Source organism: Rhipicephalus sanguineus, chromosome 9 (assembly GCF_013339695.2).
Source record: "Rhipicephalus sanguineus isolate Rsan-2018 chromosome 9, BIME_Rsan_1.4, whole genome shotgun sequence".
NCBI lineage: Eukaryota > Metazoa > Arthropoda > Arachnida > Ixodida > Ixodidae > Rhipicephalus > Rhipicephalus sanguineus.
In genome coordinates this window covers 28,502,684-28,522,152 of record NC_051184.2, presented here as the reverse complement: position 1 = coordinate 28,522,152, position 19,469 = coordinate 28,502,684, and the positions used below count along the sequence as shown (strand labels likewise).

Here is a 19,469-nt window from a genome sequence, read left to right as displayed (position 1 = left end):
AGGTGAACACAAGCAGTGGGAGTAGTGATTCATTGATTTAATTTCGTAATACTGACTTGTGTCATGTACAACTGTATTGTGAAGGGCACTTGTGCAGAAAAACACAAGAAAACCCAGAGACATGAAAGAAAGAAAGCACGAGACAAGTGCAGTGTTTTCTTTCCTTCATGTCCCTGTTTTTTGGGGGTTTTTTTCGCGCAAATGCCCTTGACAGTGGATTGCCAACTTACCCAACGCTCTGTTATTCTACAGATATATTCACCCAGTTGTGTTCTAGAAGTATATTTGTAGAAGGGCCGACAAATGGGGCAGAGCTGGCCTGCCGTGTTGCACTTTGATGGTGGGATGGTGTAAAAAAGATCAAGTCATTCTCGACTTTTGCACGTTAGACACTGGAGCAACATTTTTATGACACCCAGTTACGTGAGCCACATTCACGCAGGGATCCTATGCAAATATGCCCCTGTACTTATTTGAATTGTAGGATGCAGTGTCATGTCTCGTATGCTGTCAGCTGTGGCGGTATGACATGGCAATGTCATCATGGTTGCTGCAGTCTATTTTGGCAGTCACTCCACAGATCACAATGAAAAGCAAATAGCCATGGAGACATGTACGGCTTACATAAACTACACATACTGTGCACATGCGTCACCGAGCGCTTCTTTGTCACTTCTGGTATGTTCCACCGACATGCCTGGGTACTTACTGATGCTGTCGTTGACCGCTGCCGTGTTGTTTCCTCATGCTTGTGCCCAGTCAGTTCGGCCTCACGATGCAAGTTTGTGCAATTATAAGCTGCAGGTGAAGCAAGTCGATCTTGCAGCCCACAAACAGGGAGCAAAGCATGGGGATGTTGCCCAAAGTTATTACCCGGCATTGTGAACACACATTGCGATTTTCTCAAGAGCACCAGCGTGTTTGGTTGGTGCAGAGTAACAGAAATGACTTGAAGAACTTTGACAGTAAATATTCACATCTTCAGACATAACTTCATTAGAGATAAATGCTATCCAAGCATTTACCCGTAAATCGAGATAGCTTACCGTGATTACCCTGTACCTTCACTATGACCGCTGTGGGAACACTCAGCAGGTAAGAGAGGCTGTTGAAATCGTGATGACAGTTGTGGCGGCGAGGGGGTTGCGTTGAAACAAGCAAACTGTGAAACAAGATGTGAAACAAGCAAGTTGGATTCACTGGCAGTTTGAAGTACAGCGCAAATGAGTCCCCTAGGTTAACCTTCCGATCGGTTCGACTGGGGGCTCAGGTAACCTCTCTGTTTTTTTTAAGCGTTACCTAATTATCTAAATCAGTCTTCATTTGCATGCAGGGGTGCCACTTCACATTAGCGCACAACAATGTAAAAAAAGCAACAAAAACATACGAGACAGAGAAAAGTTACAGGCAATGCCATTACTGGTACATACCGTGCGAAGTCTCTACCTTGCACTCACATAATCTTTTTTTTTCCCCCGGCTGTTTCCACGAGTGCCGATCAAAGAGCCTCAGCATCATCACTGTTTAAAACATGCAGGAAGTCTCAATTTCGCGCTGCATGAACTATATACTTCAGTGGCGTGGGCTGCCTCTCCTGTAAACTTGCCTCTCTCTCACAATGACTCTTTTTTGATGGGAGCTGCTTCGCTGCAGTACCCTTGACTCATCCACTCGTAAAACAATGTGGGCCTCGAGGGACTTTGGGCTTTCACTTGTTCTTGGGCCATGAAAGTTAGTGAAAACAAGGTAATTAAATACGCCCTGCTCGCACAGGACGTGGCAGGCAACAAGCCAGTGTTGGCGGTAGCATCTCTGCTGATGGAAATCCGGTACGGGTCGATGTGTCGCACATTTTGATACTATAGTCTTGTGTTGAGCAAACAGTCGAGGTCTTCCTGGTCCTAAAAGCTCGTTGAAGTGTGACAACAAAACACCGCACTGCTTGATTTTCGACATTCCTTGCAGCAACAGCGGACAACCCATCAACACTTCGCGCTTCAGCACATAAACTGCGGTAGGTACTCGGAGATGGCGGGAGAGGGTGACAGCAGCGGAGGTGACGTCACGTGAACACTACGTGCAACATTTGCAAATGCAGTGTTATCTGCAGGCATAACCACGGAATTCGTCTATACTAATGCATATATGTAAGATGAAAAAAAGCTCCCAACCTACCGGCACTTACAGCATAAACCACGACAAAGCTAAGCTAACCATGTTAAACACTTGGGGCAATAAACAAAAAAGGGTTTCATTGACATCTTCACTTATTCTTCTTTTGGGTGGAGTGAGGGGGCAGGTAAAGGGGAGGGGTGTTAATTTATGTAATGTGAATCGAATATGCTGCTATACAAGCGCTACCAGTCACCACACTCAGTCATGCTGTGCTCTAAGGAAGTGGGTTCCGAGCTATCGCTGTGCGTGAGTGAACCTCTGAAGTAGGTGACATTTGTCTAGTTTCACTTTTCTCCATGTCTTGTCTGACGTGAAACAGTTTTTTAAGCGAAGCTTCTATGAGTTACAGGTTCGGTGGCGGCGGCATAGTTTGCGAAAAACCTGGTTCAGGCGAGTGTACACAAATCTTGCGCTCGTAGGCGCCCCGGTGACATGCTCATTCGCACGCGCCGTTTTCCAATAATTGATGCTCTCTTGATCGTGGGCTTGCCGACGATCAGCCATTTCTGATATGGCGATCTGATCTTTTATCGAGGTCACTTAATTGTCATTCCACGTTGCCACATTTCATTGTTGCCTTTCACTGTTTTGTGCATAACTGCCATAGTTGCCTGTTGCAGCAGAAGTGTTGCGCTGCTAAGCACGTGGGTGAAGGTTCGATTCCTGGCATGGAGGAAGGAAAAAAATTGAAAGGGAGCATTGTGAAGTGTGATAGAAAGAAGAAAGCTAGTAGGTCAGGCACACATACCAAGCTTTGCTTGCCCCCATTTTCCCAATAGGGGAAGGGCTCGTAATTTTATGCTGTAAAGAAATTGTCTTTATTATGCAGTTTCCTATAAGACCATTGTAAGTTTCTCATAGTGTGATGCAATTACCAATCTTGTAAGTTGGCGCTTATTATTATTATTTCCATGTCCAGGATGCCTGAAGGTACTGCGGAATCACTACCCGAAAAGCCCAGAATTAGCATCGGCACTTGGTCCGAGCTCGACATTTGCAGGCGGAACGCTGGAGACAAAGACTGTGTGACAAGTCATCAGGTGACACACCGCAATGCGAGACGGTGCGCCTGCCCCGTTTGTGGCAAGTTTGTTTCTCCGGCATCTATCGCACAGCACCAGCGTCTCCACACGGGTGAGAAGCCTCATGCCTGCCTTGACTGCGGCCAAAAGTTTGCCAAGAAGTCCACACTCGTTGCACACAGTTACGTGCACACAGGTGAGATGCCGTATGCGTGCCAGGTATGCCCATCCAAATTCCGCATGAAGGTGTCTTTGGACAGACACAAGCAGCTGCATGCCAGGGGAGTAGAGATGTGCCACTGCCCAGAGTGTGGGAAAACCTTCGAGCGCATGAGATCTCTGCAGCAGCACTTGAAGTGGCACAAGAAGGAAAGGCCATACCCGTGCCACCTTTGCTCAGCTAAGTTTACACAGAAATGCCATCTGAAAAGTCATCTGCTGGCTCACATGGATGAGAAAGAGCACAAGTGTCCTATGTGTGAGAAACGCTATTCCAGGCGTCCACCCCTTCATAAGCACATGCGCCGGATGCACCGTGGAGTCGAGAGCACTGTCGCATGCACAGGCAGCAGCAGGGAAATCACGACAAGTGACTCTCTGGCCACTCTTCCTCCTGTAAGTGAAATGCAATGTGGAATTGCACAGATCTTTTGTTGTTCATGCTGCAGTTCAAATCGAACGGATATTGTTACCTTGTGTTTCAAGAGGGCATTATTCTAGTCCTGTTCATGCTGACGAACCGGCAGTACATAGGTTATGGCATGCAACTTCCTCACATACTATGCTTCAGGTGCCAAATGTGCCAGTGATGCTGCTTTTGGATGGTAGTAGGTGACTTTATTTGTCCTGGCATCACATCTTCATAAGTCAACTCATGCCTGTTCTAATAATTTAGTGGATGGCCATAGTCTTGGCTTGTTGAGCTTGAGCATTCATGCTAATACCATACCCCCATACTTTTATTACCGCAACTACCTGCCATTCATTCTTACTCACGCATTTCATGTCACTGTCATGATTTTAATACTTATGTGTTTTATCCACCTTTAGCACATGAATTTTAGGCCCGTATACAGCCACTTAACATAACCATTGTTCACATTCGTTATCATGTTCTGGCACTCTTTGGCCACCATATGTCCTTTGCACCAATAAACACCATATATCATGTTGAGATCGAGGTTCACTTTGAAGCTGATTTCAGTGTACGTGAAATGCAATAACACAGATCTGCTTTGTTAAATTATTTTTAAGAGAAAGCATTATTTGTAGAGCTGTGCGAATAGCAAAATTTTGGGTGCGAATCGAATCGAAAATTTTGGAATATTTTTCTAATACTTCGAAGCGCAATTGCAGGAAAGAAAGGTTTGAGAGGATTCCTAAGCATATTCTTATGAGATAGCAACATAAAAGCGTTTCTTTTTGCTAGGTTGATGAAGCACTGGCGGGCTGGTGTTTCATAGTTGTCTTATCAAGAATGAGGCAATGTAGAGGCCGAATTCTATTTATGTACATGATTTGGTGCAACCAAAGTGTTGCCGACAACACTTTACGCGTGATGGGCAAAGATGCCATTTCCTCAGCCTCTCCTCCTCTTTCAACCTCTGTGGAAGCGCAACTTATGTGGCGGACAAGGGTGTGCTCCCTTCAAGTCCGGAGTTCCAAATCTGCCCTGTAGACGTCGATATATAAGAACATCTGAAATTTTGGATGCTAAAAAGCTTCAGCTTCCGATTTTTCAGATTCCTGCCCAAATTTCATGTCCAAAACAGCATTGAGCCCCTACCTCTGCCACATCTTTCATCTCCATGTTGGAGCCAGCGTTTCCTTGAGTTAGTAAATTTGCAACCGTAGAAGAGCTTGAAAGGCAGCCTTGCCGCAATACCGGAGTGTGATGAGGTGAAGCATAATGAAAATCTAGGGACCACTTCCAATCAGACAATAACTGCCTTGGCAAAGTTCGACCGTAACGAAGCTTGAAAGGCAGCTTTGCCGCAATACCACGGTGTGATGAGGTGAAGTATATTGAAAATTTAGGGGCTACTTTTAATCGGACGTTGACTGTCTTCGCAAGGTTCGACCGTAATGGAGCTTTAAAGGCAGCTTTGCCGCAATACGAGAATGTAATGAGGTGAAGCATATTGAAAATCTGAAGGGGTCACTTTCAATCGGACGTTGACTGTATTTGTTTTTGGAAAGTTCGAATAGTTCGAATAATAAAATTCCAGTGCGAATCGAATCGAATAGCAAACACTATTAAAAAAATATTCGAAATTTCGAATATTCGCACACCCCTAATTATTTGTAGTCTCGTGTCTCACAAGAGTTCAGACAACCATCACTTTAAGTTCTTTGAGCCTGAGAGTTGTATGCGTTTACGTTCTATGAATGAGGCAGCGTTTTGCTAATAGCTTGCGACAGCGCTTTCGAAATTAGGGAATGGCTGGAATCTACTGAACCGCAATAAAAATTTTGTTGCTATTTGAAACATTGTCCCAGCACTCTCTGGGAACTTTTTGCCCTTGTGCCATCAAGAAGCATTATGCATTAATAAGTCTGTTAAATTACTTAATGACACTGCTGTAAACTTTTGCTCATCGTTTCATAGGATGACGTCAACATGAATGAAGAAGGACCAGCTGAAGCAGCCGTTGACAGGAGCACCTGCGTAACGCCACAGTCAAGCAGCACTGAAACTTCATGAGGCATCATGGATGGGCTGAGTGGTTTTCAGTGAAGCAGCACCAGGAAGCATGTAGCGTTCAACTTTAGAGAGCGGCGGCATGTCCACCTCAAGTGTGGATTCACGCAAGCCCGCACGAGTGAGCGTGTGCTCCGTACTGACCTCATCAGCCGCACGGTCGATGGCCCCCCTGCCTGAGAACATAGTCAATCCTGTGGATTGGCTTCGAACTCTTGGGAGTGATGCGAAGTGTGTAGTGTAGCTGTTTCACCAAGATTCATTTGTTCATTCATGCATTGCTCTAAAATCTCGTACATTAGGTAATAAATGATGAATGGACTGCACTCATTTGTAATCATAGGTGTGTCCTGGGTTTTCCATTAGGTGGAGCCAAGTTTCACTGCTCCACTCCCCACCCCGTACATGTCAAGTAAACGAAAAAGATCTTCTCAATTGATGCAAAAGTGAAAATAAAGGGATAATGTGCCTCTCATGATGGCCTGCCTTTGGTCTGGGTGCAAAGGTGGCTAGCATAAACACTTCCTAGAATGCAACATCAGAGGTCCTCGGCCACCATTGTCGTCAAAAATCTGCGTAACCATAACCCTGCACTTTCAACAATGACGGGATAGGTCCGACTGAGTCAAGGCACGAGGCAGACTTGACGTCCCCTTTAGATGATTAAGGGGAAACGGCAGGACCCTGTGTGCACGCCTTTTCAGTAACACTAGTCTCTCTCAGTGGTAATACAAACGCTCAGTGGTGGCCTTGATGGAGGGTTAATTTTGAGTGGTAGCTTTTGTTACAGGGCCGGGTAGGGGGGGGGGGTGAGACCAAGGTGCATTTATTTGTCGCCCCCCCCCCCTTCCTGGGGATCTTTAAAGGGGTGTAAAGCCCCTCCACCCTTGCCGGAAACCTTAATGTTGCCAATTGTTGGCTAAATTTGATCCAGACATCTAGTATACTGCTAAAACTGCCACAGAAGATCAGTCTGAGCTTTCGGAAGTACCAGAATCAAACTACGTATATATGTCACCCATAGAAGTAACGGTTGAAGGTGTCGCACGCCTAATAAATAACCTTAAGCTAACCGCATCCTGTGGCGTCGACGATATTAATTCTAAAATCCTCAAAAACACGGTCAGAGTGTCCAATCAAATCCTGACACACATATTCATACAATCATTAGAGACAGGCATGCTATTCTTAGACTGGAAGATAGCTAAGGTTAAACCCATATTTAAGTCAGGTAACAAATACTCGCCAGCAAATTACCGTCCAATATCATTAACATCGATCTGCTGTAAAATGCTAGAACATATAATTTCATCTAATGTCTACAGCCATCTGGAAGCTAACAAATTTTTCTTCAGAAATCAACACGGATTTCGAAGGAATTTCTCATGCGAGTGCGAGACACAATTATTCGAATTAACAACCGATTTACATGCTAACATGGACAAGGATCTACAAACTGATTGTGCTTTCCTAGATTTTTCAAAAGCATTTGATCTCGTAGCACATCGCCGCTTGCTTTTTAAGTTATCTGTTCTAAAACTAGACTCTTACCCTAACATGGATCCGTAATTTTTTGTACAATCGTCAACAATTCACAGTAGTTAATAATTTTTCATCTCCTCTTTCTAGTGTTACTTCAGGGGTACCACAGGGAAGCGTTCTTGGGCCATTATTATTTCTTATATACATTAATGACGTACCGAGTAATATTTCCACACACGTGCTCATTTTCGCAGGAGACTGCATTCTTTATTCTCCTATTAAGACTAACGACGATCACCAAGTCCTCCAGAGAGATCTTGAGCTTGTTTCTCTTTGGTGTAACACTTGGCTAATGAAGCTTAACGTTTCTAAATGTAAAATCATTTGTTTTAGCCGAAAACGTACTACATCTACATTTTTGTACCATATAAATAACACGAATATCTTGCATGACACACAATATAAATATCTCGGCGTTTATCTAACTTCTACCCTTTCATGGTCAACTCACATTGAATACATTTTCGGCAATGCTTCGAGATCATTGGGCTGGATACACCATAAGTTCCATCATTCTACTAACGATATTCGTAAACTAGCTTACCTAACATTTGTACAACCTCAGCTTGAGTACGCAGCATCCATTTGGTCTCCCCCATCAGAAATATCTAATCGAAAAACTCGAATCTATACAAAATAGGCCTGCACGTTTCATTTCACGTTGTTATGACTATAACACAAGCATTACACAAATTAAACTCGACTTATCGCTTCATCCTTTGCATGATCGTCGGGATATCGCCCTGCTATCATTGTTTCATAAATACATCTATAACACAGAGTCACCATTTTTGCAACTTGAAACTCCACAATATAGGTCACAACATTTATACAATCAGTTTAATTTCATGCGCATCTACGGGAAGACTAATTCATTTAACTATTCCGCTCTTCCAAGAGCCATTCGCCTGTGGAACGACCTTCCTAACACCATAGCTTTTGTAAGTAACCAAGATAACTTCAAGCATCTACTTGCCACACATTTGTTAAAATAATGATTGATACCATACCTATTGCATTGTCCTTTTCATAGCCTTATTGTTATTTCTGAGCAATTTTACGTCACATGTTCTTTTGTAATAGCAGAGTTATGTCGCGTTCGTTCTTTAATTATATTGCTCGTATTTTATGTGCCACATTTTGTTGTGTAAATGCGCTGTCGTGATTGAAAGTGTATTCTTTCCTTGCCTCTCTTTATTGTATAACGTAATGCTGACTACGTTCCCGCATATGTTTCTGTAACATTTTTTTTTTGCTGTTCTTATGTATTTCTTGTGTATTTATACGCATTCATTTTGTACACTGTTCAAATGTAACATTTTTTTGCATTACCTCCCTTACGCAATGCCTCCAGGGGCCTGTAAGGTACTTTTAAATAAATAAATAAATAAATAAATAAAATGAAGCAGTTGTCCAAGTGAACTGAAGTAAACTAAGTACGGTAAGTAAACTGTGTTAGTAGAAGTTGAATAGCAACAGTGATTTATTCTGTATGCCTCCCTGGACACAGCAACTTTGACTCCCCCCCTCCACCCCCTCCCGCTGGAGCGTCACTGCCTGGCTTCCCCCCTCACAAGAAAAATAGGAATGCTATGCCTCTGATCTTGAGCATAGCAGTGAGTCTGAGCTAAAGGCACTGCAATTTAAACATGACAGACGTTTTACGGCGCTTGCGGCATACGCGACCGAACTATGCAAGAAGTCCATGCCTTCACTTTCGAATCGAAGTTGTGAAGGTTTTAACGGCTTTCCGACATTTTTTTTTTTTTTTCGTGCGGAAATGACATAATCTCCTTTAGAGTACACATAGGAAAAGGCAGGGAGGTTAACCTGGTAACCGGTTTGCTACCCTGCACGAGGGTGGGGACATAGGGGTTGGAAACAGGACAGAGAGAGATAAAATAAAATTTAAAAAAAAAAGTTTTAACAAAAGGCCTATTGTTACGACATCACCTTTACACCCTACCCTAACCAAGTTGCACCATTGGCCACTGTTGCGTTTTAAAGGGACACTAAAGGCAAATATTAAGTCGACGTTGATTGTTGAAATAGCGGTCCAGAAACCTCGTAGTGCCACTTTTGTGCCAAGGAAGTGCTTATTTTGAAATAAAATCACGTTTGAGTGGTCCACATCGCGTTAGCGCACTTCAAATCACCCACCTGAAAGCGGTCTTTCTCACGTCACTGTTGCCGTGCCCAGCGTTGCCCGCCTTTACTGCGCGGCAGTGTGCACCATTCGGGCATCCGGCAACATCACATGCATGCGGCATTTTGTTGGAACTTTCTGTCGGAGCGACTTTAACGAGCGCACAAAGCACACGTGGCAGTACACGATACCGAAACTACCACTGAGACGCGACCGCGTTAGCGAAGCAGGGCGCCGGGGAAGCGCAGTTCGGCGAAAACGGAACCTTTGAACCACGCGCGCCGTTCCCCATGGCAACACCAAAGAGGGTCTTCTTTCCATGAATCAAACAGAATTGAGCAAGCAGCATTTTATTACGCTTCTTGATGCACGGAAGGTTCTTCTTTCATTGCAGCTAGTTTGATTACGAGCGAATAATTGTAGTCGGACTCTCTCACGTCATCGGGATCATTTCCAAAATGTCCCGCTCGTGGCGCTCATTGTGTGGTACATTTAGCTTAATTTCTCGGTAAGTAGGGCACTGCGGTTGATAATATTGCCGTTTTAGATGTTGTCATACATTGAGCTTTCACTCTGACATAAATTATTTGCCTTTAGTGTCCCTTTAAGTGTTTGAAACTTTGAATATTAGCTATTCGAAAGTCTAATCAAATTATTCTATTCGAATTTGAAACTCATTCGCACACCTTCAAGTATTATGAAATTAAATCAGTGAATCACTACTCCCAATGTTTTTACTGTATTATGAAATTAAATCAGTGAATCACTACTCCCAATGTTTTTACTTACCTTTGGATAACCTGGACGTCATATAAGTTCGAGTTGCCGTACTTGGCGAGGTCCTAAGTAATTTAAGACCAAAAGGCTTACATGTAGGGAAATACAATGGTCGCAAGACAGCCATTTACACTAGAATAAACATCTCTTCCTTTATTGCCTTATACAAACATTCCTGTCAATCATGTTACTGTGTGCTTCAGTGAGGTAGCTATCCGTGATGTCTCTTGAACTTTCAATGCTGCTACTGTCAAGTGATTCATCAGTCAGACTTGTTCGATTCGTTTTGACGTCTTCCTAAAAACAATGAGCACAAATTTAAAACAATGCTGCAAAGGAATGCGAGAGGATTGACTGATGCATGTTCTTGAATGTCAAACAGACCTGATGTCGAAAAAGAATGCCCACAGAATTGTTTAGACACTGTGAGCTAATGTAATGAAAATATAAATGAACCTAAATTCATTTGGTATAAAAGCCTTTTAAAGCTACAGCAAGAAAACATCAGAAAGGCTAACATGAGATGCAAGAAGCTGGAAGTTGACAGGCATTAGCAATTAAATGCGTGAAAATAATGTATTAAAGATGATTATTTATTAAATTATGTATTAAATTATGTGTTAAAGAGGTAAACTTTCCAATGTTTTTAATGAAAAATAAGTGAAGGCAACAGCTTTCATGTATGCACTGCAATCACAACCCCTAGGAAGGAATTGAATATATGCGTATGAGCGTGCATGGGAGCAGGCCTTCCTGATTACATGGCGCAAGGGCTGAGACGATTCTGAGGCTCACAAAGCTTGAATCGATGGTTGTCTGCACTCTTCCGAGACATGAGACCACAGATAACGCTTTCTCCTACAACTTATTCATCAAGCCACGTAAATGGTCTTGTATTTCATGCACATCGAAATCTGTACCAAAGCAACCTCAAGCTCAACAGGCCAACACATACGGCCGTTCGTTAAATTACTACAACGGCTATCTGTGATGACTCGTGATCATGTGGCACTAAAATGAATGAAGTCACGTATTGCTACCATATAACACCATTTAACAGCAGTGTCACCAGAACGTTCGTTGCACAGGTTATTCTGTGTCGACCTGACGCACAGGATGTGGGGAACTTGCATGCCATAACATTAGCGCTGCCGGTTTTTCAAAGAGCCAGTTGGTCCAGTGAACATGACTAAAAAATTGCCCTCTTCAAACGCAAAGTAATATTTCCAATTCAATATGAACTGAAGCACGAAAAACAAATTGCACAATTCCATTAAGAATTTTACTTACTGCAGGCAGAAAGGTTGAAGAGTTACTCGGCATCATGATTTCCAGAGTGCTGTCTGTGCTCGCCACGGTGCTCTTTTGCGTCGACATATGATATTCCTGTGCGTTGACGTATGGTATTCCTATGATATACTCACTCCTGTGCGTCGACATATGATATTCTAGACGTTTTTCCTCTGTGAATCTGGCAGGGCAAAGGTGGCATGCGTATGGCTTCTCTGCCCTGTGCCACTTTATGTGCTGCAACATAGATTTCTCGCTCTTGAAGGCCTTGCCGCACTCCATACAGTTGTACATATCTACTCCACTTTCATGCAGCTGCATGTGTCTGCCCAAGTCATCCTTCCTAAAGAACTTCGAAGGGCACATTTCGCAGGCGTACGGCTTCTCACCCGTATGCAAGCGTTCGTGTCTAACTAGTACGGACTTATCAGGAAACTTCAGCCCACACACAGAGCAAGTGTAGGGCCTCTCGCCCACATGTATGTAACGGTGGTGTCTATTGAGGGCAGTCTTGTCAGCAAACTTGCGGCCGCAGATTGAACAGGCGAATGGTTTCTCGCCCGTGTGGACACGCACGTGTGTGGCCAAATTTGACCTTGTGGCAAACTTGTGGCCGCAGACGGAGCAGATGTGTGCCTTCTCGCCCGTGTGCAAATTTCGATGCCTGTTCAGGGAGCCTTTGGTTGTAAAGCACTGCCCACATACGTCGCACACGTTGCGGTTGGCAACCCTAGTTCCGGGCGTCGTCAGTTGCGATTCTGTAGCTTCTTCACAGGTTCTGGACAGTTAAGAAAGAAAATAATGAATTTACTTGACTGGTCATGCATAACGCTGCTGGACACTTGTAAAGATATCACAATGATAGCAGGATGAATACAGTCACATTTCAGCTGCGTTAGTGCTGTTGCAACCGAGATCAGATGTCGGAAAAAACAAGCTAGACAGATGCTATCCAGTTTAATGGCTTACTTATCGATATCAACAGCTTTAAAATCACAATACAGCAGGACTGAGCATGCTCAATTTGGTACCACCCTCGCCCCCCAATAACTATATAAAAAGAAACACAACTGATAACGATGTTATCATTATTATGCGATGCACGCAAAGAACATGAAAACCTTTGCCACCGCAGCTTACCTCTCTTCCCACACTAGGTTAGCCCTAGTTTTCCGAGGCAGAAGCTGTGGCTCGAGTACGTTAGTAACTTTTCTTTATTTATCCATTCCTTTTGAGTAGTTCTTTGGTGATGCATAAAATGAGCCGAGCTACTTGAAGTACTACTTGCAATTATATATATGTAACTACTTCTTTCTTAGCCCCTGCTTGATCCTGCAGCATTTTTGAAGCTCTAGTTGGGAAAAAGTTCTCGAAAAGCTCTGTGGAAACCATTAAATATGCTTTGCACAGGCACAGCACCGTATCCCATATCCCTACAACGTGGAAATAATTACACGAGCATTTTTGCATTGTGCCCTCACCTGAACGTGACTGTCCTGACTAGGTGTCATAATAATAATATCTCAGGTTTTACGTGCCAAAACCACGATAAGGTTAAGGATAAGGTTATGAGGCACACTGTAGTGTAGGGCTCCGGAAATTTTGACCATCCTGTGTTCTTTAATGTGCACTGACATCGCACAGTACATGGGTCTCTAGCATTTCCCCTCCATTGAAATGCGACCGCCGCGGCCGGGATTGAACCCGCGACCTTCGGGTCAGCAGCCGAGCACCGTAACCGCTACACCACCGTGGCAGAGTCTGACTGGGTGTCATAAAGATTCAATTCGGAAGTATTATGTGCAAAAAATGCAACTCCATTGTAAAGCACACTGTAGTCAGACACTTCAGATTAATTCTGCCATCTCGGGTTCTTTACTGTCGACGTAAATCTATGTACCGAAGCGCTTCCGCATCTCATCGTCATAGAAATGTGGCAGCACACGTGGGTTACAAGCCTGCAACCTGGAGTTCAAGAATAACGCTGTTGTCACAGGCCTACTGCAGCATTTAAGTGGCACATGACAGCAAGTGGTGAGTAACTTGCCTCATTGTAAGTACTAGAAGTACACATTGCAACGGTCGTGGCTGGATGTCAGAGAGAAAGTAATCAAATGCATTACATCAACCACCACCTTCTATCCTGTCTTAACGAAGCAGGCACAGCTTACCTTATGTTGCCATCCAATACAGCAGCGCCTTCTGAAGTTTCAGCGCTGTTTGTAGATGTGCTTACGGATACGATCGTAGGCAGAAGTGCTGCAGCCTCAGATGGCCCATTTCTATCCATGTCCACAAAACAGGATTTAGTAGCATCCTATAAAATAGGATGCACATTTTTATGTTCCCAATACAGTGCAACCGTAATGTGTCACTATTCATGTCCCTTGGTCAGCATACTTTTTGAAGTCTGCTTTGAATAATAACGATCTTCTTTCCTTGCGAGGTGAAAGCATCTGCTAGTTGGTTGACCACATTCAAAGTGGAAACAGTGAAATACGAGCACATAAAAAAAGGCCCACAAATGCACACACACAATGTTCTGATCATCCACCTGACTTTATCGAGACAAAGGACAAGCCTATCAAGCTAAAGTAGCATCACCAACAAAAAAAAAATGCATAAAGTAGAAGAAATAACATTGGTTATCCTTACGTCGGGTTTTTCACGTGTGAATGTGCCAATTTTTGGGACTTACTAACAGAGCAGTTTATTTGTGGTTTATATTGTGTTGACATACAGTACTTTGATTGACACAAGGTATTCACATATATGAAAAAACATAAATGTGAGCCCTGGCCCTTGATTAAGTAAAAGTATGTCCAATAAAGTATATTTAAAAGAATGAAGCAGGGAGTTGCACAATGTGAACTCACTAGATAAAGTGACAGGGTAGCATTTGCCCGATTGTTATCGCTGCAGTCCTGACAAGTATTTTTCCAAGACAAGCCCATATACGGAAGACAACTGTGCAAGTACAGTTTGCACACTTTTATGCAGTGAGCTGGCACGTTGTCACTTAGCTGCAATGATACATGCAGGCAGTTGCAAGTCGTCGAACCCTCCAATTCAGCAAAGCCCTTGTGCACTACAAAGAACAAATTGACATGCTTCCTTCTCATGTACGTACTAGTTCTTTTGAGCTACATATAGCCTACACATCTTCGCTTGAACTGGAGGCACATCTGCACTTTCTACTAAGGGCAGTGTATAAGTGAGTGCAAACAGCAACACACAACTTATGATTTCAAAAAAAGAGCAGCATCACCTTCAGTGAAGAGCTTTGAAAAATAAAAATTAGAGAAGCTTAATTGTTGCTGAAGAAGAAATGTCCAATACTGCTTAAAAGGACACTAAAGTGAAGCACTGAATCGCTTTAGATTGATAAAGTGTACTCTGAGAACTCTACTGTTGTTAATTTCGCCACCACAGGTTTTTAACAGAGGAGAAAATCAAGGACGAAGATGCATTTATAAATTCACACTGAAATCTATGTGCGTGACGTCACAGATTTCAAAGCGTATTTTTCGGATTTTGGTGACACGGGCTCAACGAAGTTTCCTGAAACGTTATGTTAAGCAGCCTCAGAGGGCAAGTACTTCATTTTTACCGATTAGGAACTACACAGGAGCCTAGTAGAAGCCACCAAATGTATGACGTAATGGCATTTGGTATGGGAACTTCAACGTGTCTCATTGCAGCAAGCGTGGTGATTTTGGAATGGTGAAAGAGATATTTACTAACATAAGAAATATCGTTTTCCTCTCTAGTGTCCCCTTAAAGCGAGAAACTTCCCAGACACGCACAGCGGAGCGGTAGAGCATGTGGTTCAATGAACTCACCAACCACATTGTGCCAATAGTTAGAGAACATGGTACAATATGAGCTTCTAAAGACTACAAGACAACACCGGACCCATTTCTTCATATGGAACTCCTTTATATGGCAAGCACTATTCTTTAGCATGCTAGAAAGGATCCTGGTTGCCACAAAATAGAATGTTGCAACCTTGATTTCTTCTAGATGTTGAAATGGCCAAAGCGACAGTCTGTAAAATGGACCCAATGTTTTGGGAAATGTTCGGTCCCTGCCTCAGGAGCTGAGTGCATTGTTTGTGGAATTGGCATCGTTTCTTGTTCTGTCTACTTGGCTCTTCCTTTCCATTGCATCCCGAGGGCCGTCCTCATATACAGGGGCACCGTTTCCAGGGGTGTTTTGAATGTGTCACAATTCGAGTAAAAGTCTCCTTCCTGGGTTCATTTCAGTGTTTATCACAGAAGCTCCATCGCTATCGATTCCATGGTCGCACTTCTCACAGTGCTCTGCAAGAGTGCTGCCCTGCATTTCCGTTCTTCTCACATCAATCCTGCGTTGGCAAATCCTGCCACTGGCTGGGCGCTGTGACTGGAGGCGTTTGAACATCTAGAATTCTTTCGCTCAGCCAGACAGATCTCTGTCAAAATGTTAACATTGAGCTCTTGAATCTGTCTCCGACTGTCTTATCAACCCACAAGGTTAACAATATTGCCAGTATAAGATCACAGAATCGAAATGCGAGAATGCACTTCACTCACAGGAGGTGGCGTGGATGGAGGGCTACTCGGCTCTACCTTGATGTCAACACCCATCATGCCCTGAAAGAGATATTTTTTAAATGCGGAGCACTTTATGGGCCCGGCTTGTCATTCATCCATACATCTCGTGGCGTGATCACGCTCACAGTAAAGTGCTCAATACAGGCCATAACAAGGCTAGCAATGCTCAAAACCTGGTCAAAACGAATAAACAAGGTCTAAAACTATATAATTAACAGAAATACCCAAGAAGTAATCGCAATAATTAGGTTAAAATAGCTAAAAACGCTTCGGAAACATGCGTGTGACTCCAGCAACATGCAAGAGAGGGCGCCACCGCCTCACCGAGCAAGCGAATGCCCCTCCTCTTGTGCTCCGCGGGCGCTGCATCGTTACATCTGATGGGGGAAACAACCTGACGGAACTCGCTGCAGACGATGTGTATCTCAACTGCCATAACAAGCAGGAAGTTGATAAAGCACCGCAAAATGTAGCGCAGATGTCACACACCAAGTTTGCGAGTCTCCCTAACAATATTCTTCTTGTGCCGGGGAAACCCTACGTGCCTACCTCAACCATTGGCGTTATCGACACTCCAGTAAACGGAGCAGAAGGAACTTTACAAATGAGAATTGCTGGGTGTCCGTGCTATGCACTTCCTCAGGTCTTGCAGTAGTGGAGCTGCCATACGTTTTTTACATTTCTGAGTCGAGTTTGGGACAAACCATGTATGCTGAATCACGTGCTGAGGATCAGTCTCTGACTGCCTCGTCAACCCACAAGCTTAACAGTATTGCCAGCATAAAATCACAGAATCGAAACGCAAAAATACAATTGACTTACAGGAGGTGGCGTGGCTGGAGGGCTACTCGGCTCTACCTTGATGTTAATGCCCATTGTGTCCTGAAAGAGATATTTTTTTACATTTCTGAGTCGAGTTTGGGACAAACCATGTACGTTGAACCACGTGCTGATGATCTGTCTCTGACTGCCTCATCAACCCACAGGCTTAACAATATTGCCGGCATAAAATCGCAGAATCGAAACGAAGAAAATGCACTTCACTCACAGCATGTGGCATGGTTGGAGGGCTACTCGGCTCTACCTTGATGCTAACACTCGTCATGCCCTGAAAGAGAACTTTTCTTTTAGATTTATGAGTTGAGTTTGGGACACACCATGTACATTGAAGCATGTGCTCATACTGAGAAAAGAGCCTCGTTCTACAAGTTAACTTAGGCATGCTAGTGTGAAACACATCAGTCTGTTATTACCTGTTTTATCTCTAATTGACGCTTAAAGAAGTCACCGTAATGCCAATAAAGATGACCCAAAAAACAATGAACTGAATACTGTGCACTACAGGCAACAATTCATCAATTCATAAAGTCCTTATGCTGCAACTGCTTCTAAGAGTTTTAACCAACTAGAACAAGGTCTTTTGAATTATACTATGCCATTGTTTTTTCTTGCCGTAGAATTATGCTGGAGCCAACGTGTCTTCCAGGACATAAAAATTAATGCGTACACGCTAACCTCCAGCATCTTTGGCATACCTTTTGCTCAGCTTATTACGGCAAGATTTTCTTTTGCATCATAAACCGCTTTATGGATTCTGCTTCCGGTTTTGCCAACATAGAATACGGGTCACTGCTTATGTGACCCTTTTTGGAAGGCACAAAACAGAAGAGATAAAGCTTGCTGCTGAGCGAGTTGGTTCATGCTTGTAAATTGGTATGCACAAATTGTACACAAGGGCACAGCTTAAAAAAAAAGAAGAAAGCACAGAAGTGCCTGAAGAGATACAGAGCTGGAGGCAAGAAGTAAAATCAGCAAGAGAAGCAGCCAATTACGGAGAAATAAGCGAGTAAAACATTTTCTTTTTGATTGATTAGCAGTTTCTAATACAAAGTAGACTTACATAAGTGCCACTTATTAAACTAACTGATTTGCCTTTAAGTGCAGAAGGCTGTAGTTAAGCCAGAGGGATGTGTTTAATGTTTTACATGATGCAAACTCTTGCTTGCCTCACGTTGATTACTTTTCGTGCAACATCATTAAAGGAATCGCATGGTTTATATAATTCTGCCCATTTATTCACTATCACTTTTGTTATGCACTGCTTCTTCAGCATTTGCAATTTTGTGTGTTCAAACTATATCCTTAACATGCCAGTTTGCCAGCCAAGCACAGAGCCAAAAGCGTGCCTGTGCCTCTTTAGTCTTGTTACTCTAGCAGGCGAAGCACTTGTATTAATCCGATAGCTGCGGTGTATGCTTGACAATTTCGCCGAGGCGGGGGGCTCTAGATAACATACACGTAAATGACCAAACGGCTGGTTATCCAAATAACGCAGAAGTTCAAAAAAAGATGGAAGAGATGGTTTCGCTCCAGCGACATCCCTGTTCGAAAATTTCTTTACCTTTTACTTCGGCTCTTCTTTCGGATCCCTGCCTTGTCCTTCGATCTTGTGCGCGCAGCGCCGACGGCTAGTAATCACCTGTAAGCTAGCGATGTCTGCCTCCCGTCTCTGTCCACTGAATTGTGATGCTTCTGTTCCACGCGTTTATCAACTAGTTGACTCCACCGATGACAGCATCGGAGCGGTCCTTATGCCGTAAGCTCTACGCCTCTACATCACGGATGAAGTTCATTCATAAACGATTACGCGACTTCGCACTATTCTAGGCTATTCAGCCAATGAAATGGCTTGCTTTGGTTAGCAGTCTTAGCAGTGCAGTGGTTTTGAAATCCATACAAACCATACCTCGACGCTTAGCGAGGAAAAAAAAAAATGTACTGACCTACGGCATAGGCACCATGTTTGTAAGGGCACGCGGCTCGCAAAAGGCACTTTTCTGTTTGTTTCCTTCGCATACAGTGTTAACGCTCTCCACTTACAGGTGAAAAACGCGAGTAAAATAGTTTAGTTTTAAATAAAGAGTTTTGGTACGTAAAACCCTATATATTATTGTTAAAGTTTTCGTCATCCAGCATCAGCAAGCCAGCCCCACCACAATGGACATTACTGTTTACATGTAGCACGTGCAAGTGACAGCAGACGACAGAGCTGCTAAACGTCAACACCATTCAAATACGTCACAGCCTGAAGTGTCTTGTTTTGTGTGTAATCATAAAAAAGAAAGCTAAAGCATCTGATGGGTGCCGGACAATAAATAGACCACAGCACAGGACGGAACCACCTTCCCGCCTCCATTAGTGCGATTTTTTTAATTGTTGGG

The 19,469-nt window shown here is 43.5% G+C and overlaps 2 protein-coding genes across 10 annotated transcripts in view; one reads left to right on the top strand and one right to left on the bottom strand.

The window, feature by feature from the left end:
• Positions 1 to 8,961, top strand: part of LOC119404863 (zinc finger protein 358) — a 29,653-nt gene extending 20,692 nt beyond the window's left edge. For 8 of the 9 annotated variants that reach the window (XM_049419037.1, XM_049419039.1, XM_037671548.2 and 5 more), the window contains 2 exons: positions 3,095 to 3,812; positions 5,806 to 8,961. In XM_049419037.1, the coding sequence (XP_049274994.1) occupies positions 3,095 to 3,812; positions 5,806 to 5,901 (814 nt within the window). In that variant the 3' untranslated portion in view covers positions 5,902 to 8,961. Of the gene's footprint in view, positions 1 to 3,094; positions 3,813 to 5,805 lie in introns of those variants that run through there. The other variant, XR_005186383.2, reaches the window with a different exon arrangement.
• LOC119405411 (uncharacterized) overlaps positions 1 to 19,072 on the bottom strand; it is a 53,779-nt gene extending 34,707 nt beyond the window's left edge. The window contains exons 1-8 of the mRNA XM_037672249.2: positions 18,650 to 19,072; positions 17,297 to 17,356; positions 17,071 to 17,130; positions 16,228 to 16,287; positions 13,825 to 13,970; positions 11,654 to 12,431; positions 10,535 to 10,660; positions 10,376 to 10,428 (exon numbers count right to left, since the gene is read on the bottom strand). Coding sequence (XP_037528177.1) covers positions 10,376 to 10,428; positions 10,535 to 10,660; positions 11,654 to 12,431; positions 13,825 to 13,970; positions 16,228 to 16,287; positions 17,071 to 17,130; positions 17,297 to 17,353 — 1,280 coding nt within the window. The 5' untranslated portion in view covers positions 17,354 to 17,356; positions 18,650 to 19,072. The remainder of the gene's footprint in view (positions 1 to 10,375; positions 10,429 to 10,534; positions 10,661 to 11,653; positions 12,432 to 13,824; positions 13,971 to 16,227; positions 16,288 to 17,070; positions 17,131 to 17,296; positions 17,357 to 18,649) is intronic.
• Between the last annotated feature and the right edge of the window lie 397 nt (positions 19,073 to 19,469).